The sequence below is a fragment of the Lipomyces tetrasporus genome (assembly GCF_029532465.1).
Source record: "Lipomyces tetrasporus strain NRRL Y-64009 chromosome Unknown POJ06scaffold_7, whole genome shotgun sequence".
NCBI lineage: Eukaryota > Fungi > Ascomycota > Lipomycetes > Lipomycetales > Lipomycetaceae > Lipomyces > Lipomyces tetrasporus.
The window spans coordinates 931903-949058 of record NW_026611602.1 but is presented as its reverse complement, the minus strand read 5'-3'; the positions used below and the strand labels follow the sequence as shown (position 1 = coordinate 949058).

The window sequence follows — 17156 nt, the reverse complement described above, 5'->3', positions numbered from 1 at the left end:
GAAGTGGCTGTCGCCGCCAAGGCGGTGTGGCGCGGCCGCTGCGCCACATCTCGAATCTGCTCTCCTCTTTGATTGTTCAACTACACGGACTTTCTGTTGCCCTAAAGTATTCACTGAATCTCGAAAGTAGCACATTGTGCGATTCCTAGGTCTCTCTTGCAGTAACTATAGGATACAGTTATACATAATCGGGTATCTGGATAGGAGACGCGGGTTCCGAGAGTGGCGATACAAGATGGATCGCGAGAGCTCAGGTATTCCACATCCCCCTGGAACTCAATGCACGAGGACTACGTGTCCGTTTACTAACGCTTTACAGAAGAGGTAGATTCGAAACGCAAAGGTACAAGCGTGGAATCAGACGACGAGCCGCTTGCCAAACGCATCAAGTCCGCTTCGGACAAACTCATCGACCACGACGACACGGCCGGCGACGATTCCGCCATTCCTGATGACGACAATGAAGACGATGAAGAGGACGACGAGGAAGATCCCAAAGACGACTCGTATCATGACAGCGACAAGGAGGAGGATGGTGTGAGGGATGACGATTCCAAGGATCTTAAGGAGGACGGCGACGACGACGAAGCGACCGTACGGTATACATCCTCCTCGTTCATCTACGACGGCGTGTTATATGAAGACAAAGTTCGGCCGGCCGTGATCGAAGAGAGGGACGGTATCATCGAATTTCGTGTCGTCAATAACGACAATTCGCGCGAGAACCTTATGATATTGACCGGACTGAAGAATATTTTCCAGAAGCAATTGCCAAAAATGCCGCGAGAATACATCGCGAGGCTGGTTTATGATCGGAGTCACTTGTCAATCGCTATCGTAAAGAAACCGCTGACTGTCGTCGGCGGTATCACGTACCGTCCGTTTGCGTCCCGGAAATTCGCTGAGATTGTTTTTTGTGCCATTGCGTCTTCGGAGCAAGTGAAAGTATGCTTACCAAGTTGGTTTCGTTAGACCGCTCCTAATGATCGACAGGGCTACGGTGCGCATTTGATGAACCATTTAAAAGACTACGTCAAGAACACGTCGCCGATCATGTACTTCCTTACATACGCCGACAACTACGCCATCGGATACTTCAAGAAGCAAGGTTTCACGAAAGAAATTTCACTCGACAAATCAATCTGGATGGGCTATATCAAGGACTACGAAGGCGGCACACTCATGCAATGCAGTATGATCCCACGCATCAGGTACTTGGAAGCCAGCAATATCCTTCTGCACCAAAAAGCAGCCATCATGTCCAAGATCAAACAAATTTCAAAATCACACGTCATCAGGCCAGGCATCGAGCTGTTTCATGTTGAAGGCACGGTGTTCGATCCGCTGACGATACCCGGGCTCAAGGACGCTGGGTGGACTCCGGAGATGGACGAGCTTGCACGGCGGCCGAAGCGTGGACCACATTTTGCAGTCATGCAGCACTTGTTAAACGAGATGATGAATCATCCTTCTGCGTGGCCATTCGCGCAACCGGTTAATAAGGACGAAGTTAACGACTATTACCAGATTATTAAAGAACCTATGGGTATGTTCTTCTCTCTTTGTCGTTGAGAAGGCTGTAGCTAATGGATCAGATTTGTCTACAATGGAGCAGCGGCTTGAGTCAGATGCGTATCAGTCCATGGAGGACTTTATCTACGATGCCCGTCTTATTTATAATAATTGCCGACAATACAACAACGAGACCACAACTTACTACAAGGTGCGAACGTCCCGCTTTACATTATTTCATAGCACACGTTAGGTTTCTAACAGGTTTTAGAATGCGAATAAATTGGAGAAGTTTATGAATCAGCGGCTCAAGGATATTCCAGAGTACGCGCATTTAGTGGAGTAGCCACGACTAATTCCGCCGACATTTGGTTTGTATATTATATATCGGGATATCGTACTTTTTAAGTTGTACATAGTATTTAGACGAAAAGATATCTGAATGTAGTGTATTAATAGGATATATTATGTAGGCGTGCATTTGGTTACAACGTAATCCAATGTAAGGTGATCTTAGCTTGCGGCAGCATACCCTCACGCTTACACTTACAAGGGACCAGGGCGCGGCGCCTGTTAATGTTCGGCGTTCGGAGCGCGCATTTTCCCAATGAAAAAAAAAAGGTGCACTTGTCGTCAAATCTAACAAGGCCGATCGATAGCTGTCTTTTGCATTTATTCTGCCTTCAATATAAACAGGACACTGTCCATCAAAGCAGGCCAAAGATACAACTGCCGCGAAGTTTTTGGGCGAATATAATGGGTGTGGTGGCTTGCTAAGATAGAGATAATCAGCGAACGATCCTTCACGCGACGCGCCGCCTGTCCACGTACGCGTGCTGATCTCGACGCTCGAGACTCTCTCGAACAGTCAATAGTCAGACGCATCCGCGCATCTCGTGTTTGCCGATTTTCACGATTGCGCGACTGTCTGGTCGCAGCAGAAGTCTAATGGCCCCGGTCACGATCACCGCGATCACGAACCGCATAGGTACGACAACGGTGAAGGACTGTCTTGCGCAGCCGCTCAAGTTCCGACTTGCGAGTCAACCTGAGGACGATATGATCACCGTTCCGCCACAGAATTTTGTGGTGCTTAAGCCTGGAGGTGATGCAAATGCCGACATGGCCGACGCCGCTGACAGGGAGGATGGTATCCAAGTTAATGGCATGAAGACGAACAGGCGCCTGGCGGAGAACCAGGACGAAAGTGGATCCGAATCTGGGAGCTCGTTCATTGAGCCTGAAGATGTGTTATTCCCGAGACATAGCTTGCCTATTCATTGGACGCAGCGGTATCCTAATACGCCTGGTTTTGTCAACAACGGTGTTACGTGCTACATGAACTCCGTCCTGCAAGTCCTGCTGCATGTGCCCGCGATGGTCGATTACCTGCTACATGTGCATCGTAAAGACTGTAGGCACCTACCAAGACTTCTTTCTGCCGACGACAACTATGGTGCTAACTAGGAAATAGGCAATGAAAGTGATTCCTGCATGATGTGCGCGTTCGCTAAGTTAGCAGATGAATGCTATGTTGCCGGCGGCAGACGCAAACCGTTATACCCCCGCTTCATTCTCAAGAAACTGAAAGTCGTCCAGCCGAATTCGAAGTTCGGTGACCATCGACAGGAAGATGCGCACGAGTTCTTGCGACAATTCATCGACGCACTGCAACTTTCCGTTGCTCCCAAGTACGTTCGTGTACCTGCTTGTCTGTATGACTGTGTGTGCTAACGAATCTAGGCACCTCAAAGAACCTGTTAAAGAAACCTCAGTCGTGCACCGCATCTTTGGCGGTCGTTTCCGCCAACAAATCCGCTGCAAAAAATGCAATTATCCATCAAACACCTTCCAGCCAACTCTTGACGTACAGCTCGACATTCGTCGTGGCGGCGGCACAGTCGACGACGCGCTCAAGAAGTTCTTTGCCGCTGAAATGCTAAGTAAAGCAAAAGGGAATGCGTATAAATGCGAGCGATGCAAGACGCATGTCGACGCGCTTAAGCGCACGATGATTTACGATTCACCGGATTACGTCACGCTGCATCTTAAGCGGTTCGATTTCACGTTACGAGGAACGTCGAAAATCCATGATTTCATAAAGTACCCAAAGTATCTCGACCTCACCGCTTATTCTACGCGAGGGGAGAAGCTGGGGTATGAGTTGATTGGAGTTATCATTCACCAGGGACGACGGACATCTAGTGGGCACTATTATGCGTTTTGCAAGCAATCGGATGGGTCTTGGGCGAATTACAATGACGAGATTGTTGACCGAGTGTCTGAGAAGACTGCTATGAAGCAGGAAGCGTATATTTTGCTATATGCGCGCGTTGCCGTCGGTGCAGCTGCTAATGGTAATGGTACTAGTAAGGCACCGAATGGCACCACGCAGGAACATAAAATTTCTAGGAAGGGCGAATCCGAGAACATGAAAGGAGATGACGACATTGAGACTGATGCGGAGGAAGCTAGCGTGAAGGCTGTGCCTGCCCGCAAACGGAAGGCTGAGATGGACGAATCCCCCAGAAGAGCGCTGCCGATGGTCAAACTATTTGATGACGAGAATCTCGGAGAAGTCATTTCCCGTAAAGAGTTTGAACTGGGACTGCAGAACGGCAGTGGTACCGCTGGTACTGAATCAGGGAAGAGACTTGACCAGGAGCAGAGTTCCGACACGTCGACGGTCGACGAAGAAATTACACAATTCAAGGAAGAACAGTGGAGCGCACTACAGCAGCGAGCCCCGCACAAGCATCGAGATTACAACCATCACCGTCATGATCATATGAAGGAAATCATGCTGAAGAAGCAGCTAATTGCACAGGCACACGCCAAGCGGTTCGCAAAGAAAAAATCGTCGCCGCTGTCAAATCCGTTCCAGCCGCAAGACTACTCGAACAGGAGTCCGGTTAATAAAGGCAAGAAAAATGGCGTACATATTGGTCCGAAGAGTAAGATGCGGCATCAGATGAATCGGAAGCATTAAACGGGTCCATTCATGTTAACGTTGGTTTGAGGGTCATGAATTGCTGCGGCTAAGTTATGCAAGGTTGGATATGTATTGTAATTTGCATGTAACTGGCAAATAGCATTAAGTCGCACGTCTATGATGATTAGTCAATAGATATGCGGATGGTTTGTACGATGTTGTAGGGATATTTGGGATACTGGTCATAAAGTACTCTGCTGGTCTTTGCTAGTCAATTAGTTCATCATGTCCTGTAAGCTGATCCAATGTTTTGCACAACAACGCAATTCCAACGGACAGTACATCTCCTGCCATTATTCTACAACTAGAAGTTTTACGGTACGTCGTTGCCCGTGTCTGTCAGGTTGTAAGAGTAAATAGCAGCGATGAGGAACGCGTTTAGTTAACCGTCGTTGGATTTTTGGGGGAAGGGCCAATCAGCTGAGGCCGAGATCAAGACAGCACAAATGCCCCGAAATTGCGACAGATGCGCACATTCAGGCCACTGGCAACTTCCCGGGTGCGCGTTGCCCGGATGGGTACGAGGTACACCACACAAAAAAGTGAGCATCGGCGCGTACCACGGCCCGCACCAAAAGTTTTCAGTGAGCGGGTGGATTGTCGTCTGAGCCGTCAGTTCCTTGCTGGCTCTCGTCCAAACACTCGGCTGCCTACACAAACCTTTCCGTCGGTCTTTACCATCACCACCCCCACCCTACTCAATCACCTACTCTGTGTATAGTCCCGCTCCACTCACACGCCATGCTGCGAGCGTCCATTATCCGCGCCCCTGGATCGGCTATGCCGGCCGTTTACCGGCCCACCGCCCTTTTCGTCCGTCACAACTCGGCCGCCGCGACCACCCCCGAGGTCTCCGAATCTGTCGACCGCGCCATTGCGACCCCACTCATTTCCGACCTGCCCGAGCGCTGGGAAGGCATCCCTGTATCGCAGCAAGTCAAGCTCACCACCATGATCTGGGAGCGACAGAAGAAGCCCTGGACTGAACTTAGCGAGCTGGAGAAGCGTGCATGTAAGTCCTTGGATAATTTTATCATCATATTTTATCAAGAGCTGGGATGTAGGAAAGTGGATAGATTTATTGCATTGTTTATTCCCTGGTTTGATGCTCGAGCAACACTTGAAAATTTTTGGATTATTCGCGTTCCAGGTGTTGTTGAAGATTTTGCTGGGCGGACATCACCTGATTATTGCGTTGCCCGGCATACTTGTTTAATCCATGTCTACGAGATCGACAATTGAATAATGATATATTTCACGAGCATGAACTAACGATCTGATGCAGCATATTACATTTCCTACGGCCCATGGGGCCCTCGCAAGCCCATGCATGAGGACGGTGACAATTACAAGATCATTGGGTACACCATCCTCGGTGTCGCTGCTGCCGTCGCTCTCTTCGGTGTCGCTAGAGTATATGGTATGCTATCGTCAATTTTTATTGCGAGTCACGGTCAGGACTAACACGGTTGATTAGGAGGCAACACACCTCTGACCATGTCCAGAGAATACGAAGAATCTCGCAAGGTTTGGGACAAGTACGCTGAGAGCCAACAGGATCTACCGAGAGAGATAGACGAGGAGTACCATCGCCCACCATTGTCGGAGGTAATCGCCAGCAACAAATAGATGATTTAAACCTCAAAGGAGTTTGGAATTTTTTGTCGTGTATATTGAAAGAAAATCTTGGTAATTTGCAGGCAAGAACCGGAGGGCATATATTTCTCATTATCCAAAAAAGAAATGGTTATTTTCCATAGTAAAAGGAGATGAATTGAAAGATTCAAAGGCATTATTGTGCGGGATTGCTTTTACGATTTAATTTAATATACGACGCACAAGGTCCTGGTGGGTCTTTCAATGTAATGTCGCTCATGAACAATATACGAGTTCGGTTGTTGTCTTCCTTGTGCATTTCATTGCGGCCGCGCTAGCCCCGTGTTTAGACTTCATTGCCATTTCGAAGATAATGCTAAGACGACCTTCGTTTGCGATATCGCACATATAGTCGGTCCCGTATGGATATGACATGCAACATTTATTATACACAAAACATAAACGCCGGTATGCGCTATTTCTACATTTTTATCTACATGGGCGGAGCCTGCATCGGACGAAATGCCTTTTCCTTGAACAAATACTTTCCGTTCTTCAGCGCCTCCTCGTATCGCTCCTGAACTTTCCCCTGATACCGTCTTCGCGCCTCCTGTTTCTCCTCCATCTCCTCCTGTGTACTCGGAAACTCTGACCTCCAAAACCCGACCGGTGACGGCGGCCGCTCCCAAAGCGCTCTATGCCGGGACGCAGTCGCAATCATCTTGCGCACCGCATCGTCGCCGCTCGGTGTGCCACTCTCCGCTCTTGTTGGCGTCGCTGGCGAATTGTCGTTCCATTTGGGACCACTAGGAAGTGGTGTCACTGGCCCGACTAATTTGTAAAATGCCTGGCAATCGCGACAATCTTTGCCGTGCACGCAACTACGCTCGCGACCACGGATGACGTCGTGGTATGCGTAGTCGATATTGTGGTTGTAATTCGGGTTAATAACGAAATCTTCGAGCGTCCACTCACGTTCTCCGGGACTGTATCCTGGTCAGTCTCTCTATTACTGTACGGAAGAAAACAACAAAAAGGCGGAACGATGGGAACTCACGGCTTTTGCATGGACGAGCTATATCTGTCTCGTCCTTTATTCTCACGAGCAACGTCGTCGCTTATGAGCGGCGTTCGTTGTCCGAGTCCTGCAGTCGGCGATGAAGCGACCGCAGTCTCTGAGCTCAGCATTCGCAGGCGGGACTTGTGGCCCGCGCTTGAACTCTGGTCTGTGATTGACTTGCTGGCGTGTTTCTCGGGTGAGACTGAGCGGGGGCGCTTTGCGGTGGTCTTTTGTAATAACGTGGGTGTTGACATCAAGTTTGTAGAAGACGTTGAGAGAGATTTCGCAGCTCTGCCGCGCGTGACGGCATTTGCGTCGAGGGATGGTAAAGATGCTGCTGGTTCGGCTAATAGATGATTGAGAGTCTGCGACGCATCCGTGAGCGGTGTCCGTTGTGAGGAGTTAGACAATTGCGATGAATGTAAGGTCTTGCGAGTTGGCATCTTCTCTGTCAGTCCGGCTGCAGATTCGATATAATCGTCGTCCATTGCGTCTTCTGTAAGCGCGGATATGTTGCGATCAATCCTTTCAGGCCGGGGATGGCTTGGCTCCCCGTTTTCTTTGTTGCCATGCAACACGGTTTTTGAGTTCCTAATTTCTGTCTTCTCCTTTTTAATTTTTACCGGACCAGCAGGTTCTGCCGTAACGTGGTTCCATGAATTGGACCTTCCGCCGTCAGGCTCAGACGCGGAGCGGACGTGATCTCTCCAAATACTGAACCGATTCGCGGACCTTGACCCTGGACGGGGGTCTTGGACTTGCGGCTCTTGCTTCACAGTCACCTCCAGGTTCCCGCTGTTCTCGACTGTCGTATCGACACCGCCATTTCCACTCTGTTCGTTCAGCAACTCCTTAATCTGCGCTTCGAGAGAATTTATCGTCCGCTGCTGATGCGTCTGATACAAGTCCCGTCTCTGCAGCTCCCCTTTCCACTTCTTGATAACCTCCAAATCAGCCTGTCGCTTCGCCTTGGCAGCATTAAACGCATCCGTAGCCTTCGCCTTCTCCGCTTCTTTCGCGGTAACCTGTTTCTCAAGATCCGCAATTGTGCCAGACGCTGCGTCCATTTGCTGCCGGAGCATCTTCATTTGCGTCTCCATAGCCGCTAATTGTACACGCAAAACAATTTTTTCGGACGCCACGTTGTCGACGTCCTCGTTGTCGGCGCCGTTGTCCTTAGGGAAATTTGACTGGTCTTTTCCAACTGCTTTCGCTAAAGCGGATTTGCATTGCGCGAGTTCTTGTCGAAGTGACGTGATTACCAGCCGATCTCGCTCGGCTTCGTCTGGCGTCCAAGGATCAGACAACAAAGCTGACAACGTTACTGGACGCTGCAGCTACATCATAATTCATTAGTACCTTTCGATCATACTCTCAGATAGCACAAGGCAGAAAATAAACACGCACATTCGTCTTGTCCTCTGCTTGTTTACGCCAATATTGTACTTCATTCTCAAGACTTTTTTTCTGCTCCTTCCATATTTCCTGGACTTCAAGGCGTAAATCAGTTCACACGTTTCACGTAAGTACATATTATATCGTTGATAATTCATACACTGGTCAAATGTCCGTCGTTCGCGGAGAATGCTTTCGTGCAGCCTCGCCGCGTAAAAGTCGACGTCGGCGCGCGCGGTGCCGGGAACATGGATGACAGAGTCCTGGCTACTGGGAACGTCTTCGACTGCCAATGCGTCTTTTCGAGTCGTCGGTAATGCCGGTTGTCCCGACAAGTTCGGCAGCGAGGACGACACGAGCTCTCGATCCTTCATTCTTAACGCGTGCTCCTTGAATTGTGCCGATGTCGGGGTAAGGAGCCTCCTTGGTACCGTTGCGGTTCTATGATTTTGGCCTAAGAGCCAGGTAGATTTGACATTCGTAACCCAGGCTATGAATTTTTGTTAGTATCATAAATTCTAGTTGCGGTTATCGCGCGTCGATGCAACTTGTAATGTTGACTCTCTGCGGCTCGAGCCGCATGACACTGCGAGTTGGCGTGGTAGGTAGGGTTTCCACACACTTCTGATAGTTACCCCGTCATCATTATTATCACGGCAAATGCGAACTGCAACTCAGATGACAGTATTCCCATCCGGAGCTAAACCGGCAGCATTACTATTCACGCTCGAGTGACTTGGACGAACGCCTGACCTCTCCACTTGACATTAGCTCGCACCAGAGCCTTACAAATATAACGGTATCGTGATCATGCAAATCCCTGTAACCCAGGAGGGACATACATACTCCGAGTTGCCCTACAAGCACATTGGCGCCAGATTATAATATTATTATTAATACCGTAGAGACAATAAACTGATACACCTCAAGCACGCGTTCTAACATTAGCGGCTAATAATATTAACAATGAAGGACTAAAAATACAATGAAAACATATCAACGCCCTATACCAATTTTGCGACAAATGACAATGCGTCTCCTCACGACCACCATTATTACACTCTTATCCGCAGACTGAAATTAAAGAATTGATATCCAACCCGCCACAAAAATTAAACGAAACATGTTAATTCGACAAATGACGTCAACATAAGCCCAAAACCCAAATTTCACAACCTGCCAGTGATAGGTTCGGGTAATTGATAATCACGACTTTCACCATTGAAAAACAAAATAAGGAACCAGAAGCATGCAAACCACGTATATATGATATTTTAAAACGAACACCTATGCAAACCATGTACGAGACCCCGCATGTTAAACAGAAACATCTATGTACTCAAAAAAGCAAGAACTCATCAGCATCATAACCAAAACAACCCACACCGCCGTAATCTATGCGACTACTCTAGGCCACTAAAATAGTCGAGTTACTGTTGGTATTCAGATGAATCGAATGCGCGTGCAATAAATGCTTTTCTGCAAGGTCGTCCCGAATGTTGACTTCGGAATGACGAAACGTCTCGTTGCTGTTGCGGGCGCTGTGATTCGCGCTCGAGGTCGTGCTGACGAAATTGCTGTAGCTTATAGCACCGATGTCTTGCTTGATATCAACGTTATGCATCGGTAGTATCCGGGACGACGCCTGCTGCTTATTGAGCATTGCACGCTCTGTCCGTGACGCATCACCTGCGCGGTCGTACATGTACAAACCAACAAACCTGTACAGATTAGCACACGGCATACAAACATAACGCGAAACGTGTACGTACGTCAAGGCAATTCCCCAATTTTGCAGACTAGTGAGTTCGTGGCCAAACCAGATAATAGCAACGATGATGACAAAAACGCGCTTGAACAAGCTTGCGATGGAGTAAGTCACTGGCGAAACTAGTCCCAGAATCTGGAAGGCGAGAAAGTTCTGGCCAAAATGGACAGTGCCGTTAAGAAAGAACAGAATCATCAGAGTGCGGATAGGCATAGCGTTCTCAATGCCTTCGGCAAGAATAGGCAGAGTTCCGGTCGCGATATATTCTCTCAGTAAGCCTGCGCCCTCATAATAGAACCAGAGAGGAGAAGTGAAGATCAAGGCCAATCCGGAACAGTAGCACAAAAGGTTGATCTTGTCGAGCTTCTTCTTGGGTTCCATGTCTGAGGTCGGAGAGTTGGTAAGAAGCTTCTTTGAAAATATGTTTTGGGAAACAAAGATAATAGCTGCAAAAAGCGCACTGAGCACTCCAACAAGGTGGCCTTGGAACTCAAACGAGCAGGCGAGCATGACACCCAGGGTGAGAGGGATGAGGGAGACATAGGTGTAGATGGAGTAATGGACGCCGAACAGAAATCGGTACGCGATCACAGTGAAGAGCGGAGATAAGCCCTTGATGGTGTGAACAACGGTGACGGGGATCTTGCTCGTGGCAATGTGTGAGAAAATATGGCCTGCGAGCTGAAAAACGGCCATCGGGGCAACAGTTAGGACGATCTGTTTGGTTGGACGAGTGATGCCGGAGTGCGAGAACGGAATCAGTCGAGCGACGCCAGGCACTTTACTCCGAGTCAAGGAGGATAGGGTGACTGCCCAGAAGACAACGAAGGCAAACTGCAGCACGGTGAGGGTGACGGGGTAGGGAAACGCGTTGAGGATCGACTTTGTAAGCGTATTTGACACCGCCGACGACCAATACCAGGAAAGGGAAAGGACGATAAGCTTAACCGATATTGGCGGAGCCAGCTGCTGGAAGCCATGAGTGGTGGACTCGACGAAAGATGGGCGGCGAGAGGTCATTTTTGAGGGTGATTCAACCGAATGGTACGATATCGACAGTCGGACGGGAGAAGGAGCACAGGGAGCACCAAGAGTACAAGCAGGGTAGGGCAAGTAAAGGCGGATGAGCGCGAAAAGGGCAGCAAGAAACGAATGTGGGTGCGCACAAGACTGAAGATAAAAGCAGACGAAGAATACTGAGAGTGGTGTGAGGAGGTAAAGAGAACTGAGGAAATGGAAGGAAGGAAGGTGGCAGAGCGGGCGACGACGACGCATGTTGCAGCAGCAGCGAGGCCGCAGCATGTCGCGCGCATTTTTGCAGCCGTCCCCAGCCACTTAAGCCCCAGCCACCCTGGTGTTGGCTTGCCACCAGTCTCGCGCCTGATTCAGCATCGCGCGGCTCAAGAACACTACATCGATAGGCTAGTGTGGTGAAAATACAGCCGATCCCTGAAGCACCGCCGCCGCAAGACCTAACCCACGCTGCGGCATCGAGTTGCACCTGTTCAGACGGCGCATGTGCCTACGACAAATGTCGACCTACGCCTCGACACAGTTTTGAGGAGCCGCCAATTCAGCCGCGTTACGCTACAGAATCGGAAAGCTGTGTCGGCGTTGTGTCGACAAGGATGTTCGTATCGGTCGCGGCGAGCCAAGACCACTATTTTTAGTGTGCGGCTGACCTCAAGGTGGTTCAGGTTCAGTTCAATTTTCTCGTGCAATGGTTTTCTCGGGCACACATTATGTAGGAAGCCGGTTCAGCACTATATTCTCACGTCATCGCTTCTTAAATTGGTTCGCTGCACCTTCGCTTGTATGTCGCTTGATTCCAGCACTAATTCACATCACACCGCCATATTGCCAGGGCAGGCTGAATCAATGAATAAACAAGCGCAGTTGTCGAATAAACCCTTGTGCTAGCCCTCATTCGCTGCTTGTTGTGTTTACATCGCGAGGATCGCAATTATATTTCGAGTGCGTTGGTTCCCCTGCAGGGGGGGCCAGACAACCAGCAGCATCTGCGGGGAAACAGTCATTCTCGATGCACGAGTCGTGTTTACGGTTAAATTATTAGACTGCCTGAAATTTGTATTCATCTTCGGGTTACTGATCTAACCCCCGGTTTCTCCTTTGTTGACCCCGCACGAGAAGCTAGATCCGTCCTGCCAACACCTCTGCCTAAGCTCGAAGCCAATGCGCCAACGAATTCTTTCATTCCACGCTAGTGCATTGTTTTGGTGCTCCACTATGTCGCCTCAAGTAGTCATGTGGAGATTGATTAGAGCTAATATACTACATATTCTCGATAACGGAATTTTTACACCCTGACACTTCCAAATTACTGGTTTTTCATTGCAGAACATGCATCATCTCGCGAAATCGCACCAATGATTCTCTTGATTGGTCAAATTACTGCCTGTTACTTGTAAAAGGTGTTGGTCGCGCCAATTGGTCGTGACGGGGATACAGCGCGTCGCGTCGTAAACGCGTTCGCGTTAAACTGTAAAACTAGGGCAACGACGCCTTTTCACAAAAGCCAGCGCGAGGCCCACCATTTCGAAACCGAGTTTGCACGAAAGTCGTAATTAGCCCATACTATGTTAGAACCAGCAAGCCTAGATGTGCTCGGGCTGAAAGATTACCTGAGGCATGCGCACGCGAAATATAAACAGGACGAATACGCCGACGCCGCGCTTTTGTATACCAAGGTCCGTTGCTTCGGAGATTACGACGCGCCTAATATTGTTTACTAACTATCACCAGGTCATTGAGTTGCTTCATAAACAAGGAGACTCGATTGAGATCGCGTATTTGGACCAACGGGCGACATGCTATGAGAAGCTAAAGGCCTACAAGGACGCACTTCGCGACGTGCAAGATATGGTGAAGCACTACAAGAACAACGCGAAAGGATACCTCCGCGGCGGAAAAGTGCACCAGTTAATGGGCAATGATGTGAAAGCGCTACAGTTTTATGACGCTGGACTGAAAAGTATTGACAAGAATGATAAGCTCCGAACTGTGCGTTATGTGATGGTCTAACTCGCAGCATTGCGCTAATTGCATGACAGGTCATGAAACAGATGCACGAGACGGTGTCGTCGCGAATATCCAAACGGCAACGGACAATGTCTGGAGAAGCTTTATCGAATCCAAAAAAGTCGGAGCCACGAAAATGCGACATGATGCAACTTCCTGTCGAAATTGTTGAGTTGATTCTCAGGCACATACCTTTCCCCCAAATTGTCCGGCTCCAGGAAGTGTGCAGATCATGGCAGTCATTTATACTGAATAGCCCTAGGCTATGGAGTATTCTTGACTTCCGTCAGTGCAACAAGAAGTCAATTAGGCGCTCGACGTTATGGAATTGTTTACTGCGAGCCGGAGGTTCGGTCAACGAGCTTTACCTTTACAACATTTGGCCGCGCGACGCAAGCTTAATCGGCAACGCTATCACGCCGTATTTAAAGAAATCCCGGCTCCAGGTCTTACATGTCGATTTCAACATTAACGTTTTCTTACCGTCCAGACGCGGCCACGCATTGTCGGACACCGACTGGGCATCCTTCAGTAACCTGACGGTCTTGAAGATAGGCGGCTGCGAGGTTCTTGAAGAGGAAGAACTGGTCGAAGTGATCTGCCAGGCGAGGTTTCCATCACTCCGTGTTCTCCATTTCTATGGTTCTACAGTCACCCGTCCGAAGTCATTCCTCTGCTTGAGTGAATTGGATATTAAACTTAGGCCGACTAATTTACAATCTCTAATCATTGAGAACTCGGGGCCAGGCATGTTGACACACACAGAAGACCTTGTAGCATTTCTTCAATTATTCCCTCATTTAATCAGTCTATATCTCTCGAACTTCGTTATATCAGGCCGTGAAACTGCCAATCGACACCTAGACTTTGCCACCATAACACCGCAATTGGTTGAGTTTTCGCTAATACATTCTCTCCTTTACGTGACACTGACAGTTCCGCCTACGTGTCAGAAATTCGCGATTCCGGATTCGGCTTTGACGCCCCGAACAACGACCCGCCAGGACAATGGTGTCGAGGTATACAGTGATGACGGATCGTGCGTCGCGAACCCAGACGAATATCGGAATCTTCGTCATTTGGATATTTCATCGAATACAGTGATCAAGGACGAAGATATTTTGGGCGCGCTATCACGTTGCGATGGCAGGCTACTGCAGCGTTTAGACATGCACGCCTGTCCGAAAATCACGGCCAATACAGTCCCAACGATAGCCAGAATATGCCCCGCGCTTCGCGTCTTACTCATTGGTCATAACTCCTGGCTTAATGACTCTGGCCTTGCTGCATTGCACACCCTGCGCGAATTAGAGTACCTCGACATTTCGTTCACGGACGTCACGTTCGAAGGTATCCTTCTCTTTCTGGCTGGATTGACAGAATCGGACGTCGATGCGAACGGAAAGCGTATCATTATGCCTCATACTACTCTTACCGCGAGAATCCAGGAACGTGTTCACAAGTGTCGAAGTTCGGATGGTAGCAGTCTCGTGCTGCCATTGAAGGCTTTGGTCATGAATTCTTGCACGGGTGTCAGTTTGCAGTCGTCAAACTGGATTAGACGGTTGGGCGTACACGTCGACCACGATGTGTCTACGATGTACGATTATATAAATAGGAGCAAGAAGAAACGAAAGTATTAGAGTATATTGCAGAAGGAGATGTCAGTGAAACATGTATTAGAATATATTATTGAAATAGACGTCAGCGAATTAAGTACAAGGACAACTCGGAGTTTTAAAAATGCGGCAGGAGAAATACACGCGTCGACACCGTCGCGCGTTCTATTTAAAGTTTACCCTGCGCAATATCGCCTTTATCGTATCGCATATCGTTTATTATCGCATACTATTGCGATACAGTATCGTGACAGGCTTATTATTTACAAGCCTGCCGTAGACGGTCATCTACCGCGGGTGTCGTGCTGCCGCTCAAATAATAACCCGGAGACTGTGGTGGTTCCTCGCAAAGAATTTTAAACTATAGATGGCATAGTGCCGTGGAACTATTAATCGAAAATAAGCAGCTCTTGCGAGAGTTCTTTTATCGCGTCACGACTCACGCGAGTCGGTGTGCACTTGTTCCAGTTATGGTGACTCACTATCATTTGCGCACTTGTGCCCCTGTGAGTGCGTTGGGACAATTGTGCGGCAAAAATTTTTGGATAAGGGTGCGTTTGGATTACCGTAATGTTATTTAATTTCCCACTTATTCCCTGACCCTGACCCTGACCCACTTATTAATTATTTAATAATAATTAATTCAAGCCCAAATCGTATTGTCATTAGCGCGGTTCGAAAAGTCATAAAACAGACCGCTGATTGTGAGTGGTACGGAGGGTTCAATCACGTAATTCTACTACTACGGAGGTGAGTCGAGTGAGGTTGAAACAGAATGCGACCTACAATTCCGCCCTTTAGTTTGACATTGTGTATAGCAGTATTTTCTATTTCATCAGGGCTGTTCGGAATACGAATATTCGCAGTAATCGACCATATTCGTATTCGTTATTCGCAATGCCGAGTATTGCAAATAATATTCGATGATTTTATTCGCAAATGCTGAGTACTGCGAATGAATAATATTCGAGTATTTTCTCATTTAATCACGTGCGCAGCTTCTAACCCGAATAGGCTAGTTTGTCGCCGTTTTAAAGGATATTAGTCGGCAGCCCACTTGCATGTGTTGGACAGCAATTCAAACAATTACCTTCTCAAGAGCTCAAGTAACTGCTTAGCAGTATCAGTCGTTGACTTGCCTCAGGCTGCGCGGCACACTTGTAGTCGTCGCCATCGCGGTTCACCTACGAACTTAGCCGGACTTTTACGTCGGCCCAGCAAACAATTTTGCGCGCTACTGGACGAATAACGTCGTCGGCCCGCGCTGCTTGGGTAAGTCGGGCTTGGTGCAACAAATTGTCGGCATGCGAATGGCTCATCGGGTTAGGGTCACTCCAAGGGTCCTCATCGACCGGCCGATCGTATGTGGTAGTTTTCTTAAAACGAATCAACGAAATATTCGGGATTCTCTGCTGCCAGAATATCTGCGTCGAATGTTATGTTGGCCAATCGCATAATCTCTACTAGAAAGCCGAACCAAATTTGGACTGCGTCTAGCTCACAACAAATTGTCAGTAAAGAATGACGGCCGAAGTGCTCGAACCCATACATCGCCCGCTGCCAGGTGACTCTGCAGTGACGTATCGTTCTCTGAGGATGGCTACGAGAAATCATAGGAGAGAGAGGATAGAGTAAGCGGACGTGTGCTAATAATAAATCCTAATCGTCAACCTTGCTTAGCCGGCATGAATATGAGTCCCACAGGTATCGGATATGATATGGTCGCATATCACGTAAGGTAGCTATTATTAGTTGTCCTAGCATTCTCCATTATTAGACTACCTTGATGAGTACAGATAGACAAGGCAGCAAGGGTACTGCGTGTATTGCCGACTTCTCCATCAGTACGGCGTAATTTTCTCGAGCGGAGAGGCAGCTTTAGAAACCAGACCTCCGCGTCGGCTCGCCATCTTATAGAGCCTATAAGGAGACCGAGCTTTGCCTTTGAGGACTGCGATCCGTAAACGTCAATAGAACTGTCTACGATACTCCGATCCATCAATCCTAAGCCATCCTTCATACTGTAATGGAAACCGCTATTGACCTCCCTTAGTTGGACAGCGCTCAAAGATAAAATATAGCTCTGAAGCCGCCCGTCGAATTCAGACTCTGAATTGGACCTGGATGTTGACTCTAACTACCTTTTCGGACATACGGCAGATTTTCACCTTCGCC

At 48.5% G+C, this 17156-nt stretch overlaps 7 protein-coding genes across 7 annotated transcripts; 5 read left to right on the top strand and 2 right to left on the bottom strand.

Moving 5' to 3' along the window:
• Positions 1-63: 63 nt before the first annotated feature.
• Positions 64-2109, top strand: POJ06DRAFT_133679 (uncharacterized protein). Its single transcript, XM_056184412.1, has 5 exons — positions 64-254; positions 320-945; positions 994-1546; positions 1596-1723; positions 1784-2109. The coding sequence occupies exons 1-5, from the start codon at positions 236-238 to the stop codon at positions 1856-1858; spliced, it is 1401 nt and encodes a 466-aa protein (XP_056042806.1). The 5' UTR covers positions 64-235; the 3' UTR covers positions 1859-2109.
• Positions 2110-2375: 266 nt separating this feature from the next.
• Positions 2376-4649, top strand: POJ06DRAFT_133695 (uncharacterized protein). Its single transcript, XM_056184413.1, has 3 exons — positions 2376-2926; positions 2987-3203; positions 3256-4649. The coding sequence occupies exons 1-3, from the start codon at positions 2461-2463 to the stop codon at positions 4499-4501; spliced, it is 1929 nt and encodes a 642-aa protein (XP_056042805.1). The 5' UTR covers positions 2376-2460; the 3' UTR covers positions 4502-4649.
• Positions 4650-5029: 380 nt separating this feature from the next.
• On the top strand, positions 5030-6516 carry POJ06DRAFT_133663 (cytochrome c oxidase subunit IV-domain-containing protein). The gene is made up of 3 exons (XM_056184411.1): positions 5030-5516; positions 5790-5924; positions 5982-6516. The coding sequence occupies exons 1-3, from the start codon at positions 5246-5248 to the stop codon at positions 6131-6133; spliced, it is 558 nt and encodes a 185-aa protein (XP_056042804.1). The 5' UTR covers positions 5030-5245; the 3' UTR covers positions 6134-6516.
• Position 6517: 1 nt separating this feature from the next.
• On the bottom strand, positions 6518-9067 carry POJ06DRAFT_133659 (uncharacterized protein). Its single transcript, XM_056184410.1, has 4 exons — positions 8716-9067; positions 8568-8650; positions 7158-8497; positions 6518-7086 (listed from the first exon to the last, which is right to left on the bottom strand). Exons 1-4 carry the CDS (start codon positions 8927-8929, stop codon positions 6594-6596), a joined length of 2130 nt encoding a protein of 709 aa, XP_056042803.1. The 5' UTR covers positions 8930-9067; the 3' UTR covers positions 6518-6593.
• Positions 9068-9963: 896 nt separating this feature from the next.
• Positions 9964-11343, bottom strand: POJ06DRAFT_269412 (triose-phosphate transporter family-domain-containing protein; the record flags this gene model as incomplete). Its single annotated transcript, XM_056189372.1, has 2 exons — positions 9964-10276; positions 10328-11343. The coding sequence occupies 2 exons, from the start codon at positions 11341-11343 to the stop codon at positions 9964-9966; spliced, it is 1329 nt and encodes a 442-aa protein (XP_056042802.1).
• Positions 11344-13203: 1860 nt separating this feature from the next.
• On the top strand, positions 13204-15005 carry POJ06DRAFT_198970 (uncharacterized protein; the record flags this gene model as incomplete). Its single annotated transcript, XM_056185134.1, has 2 exons — positions 13204-13344; positions 13395-15005. The coding sequence occupies 2 exons, from the start codon at positions 13204-13206 to the stop codon at positions 15003-15005; spliced, it is 1752 nt and encodes a 583-aa protein (XP_056042801.1).
• Positions 15006-15064: 59 nt separating this feature from the next.
• POJ06DRAFT_256748 (uncharacterized protein) lies at positions 15065-15487 on the top strand. Its single transcript, XM_056188054.1, has one exon. The coding sequence runs from the start codon at positions 15106-15108 to the stop codon at positions 15259-15261; it is 156 nt and encodes a 51-aa protein (XP_056042800.1). The 5' UTR covers positions 15065-15105; the 3' UTR covers positions 15262-15487.
• Positions 15488-17156: the final 1669 nt, after the last annotated feature.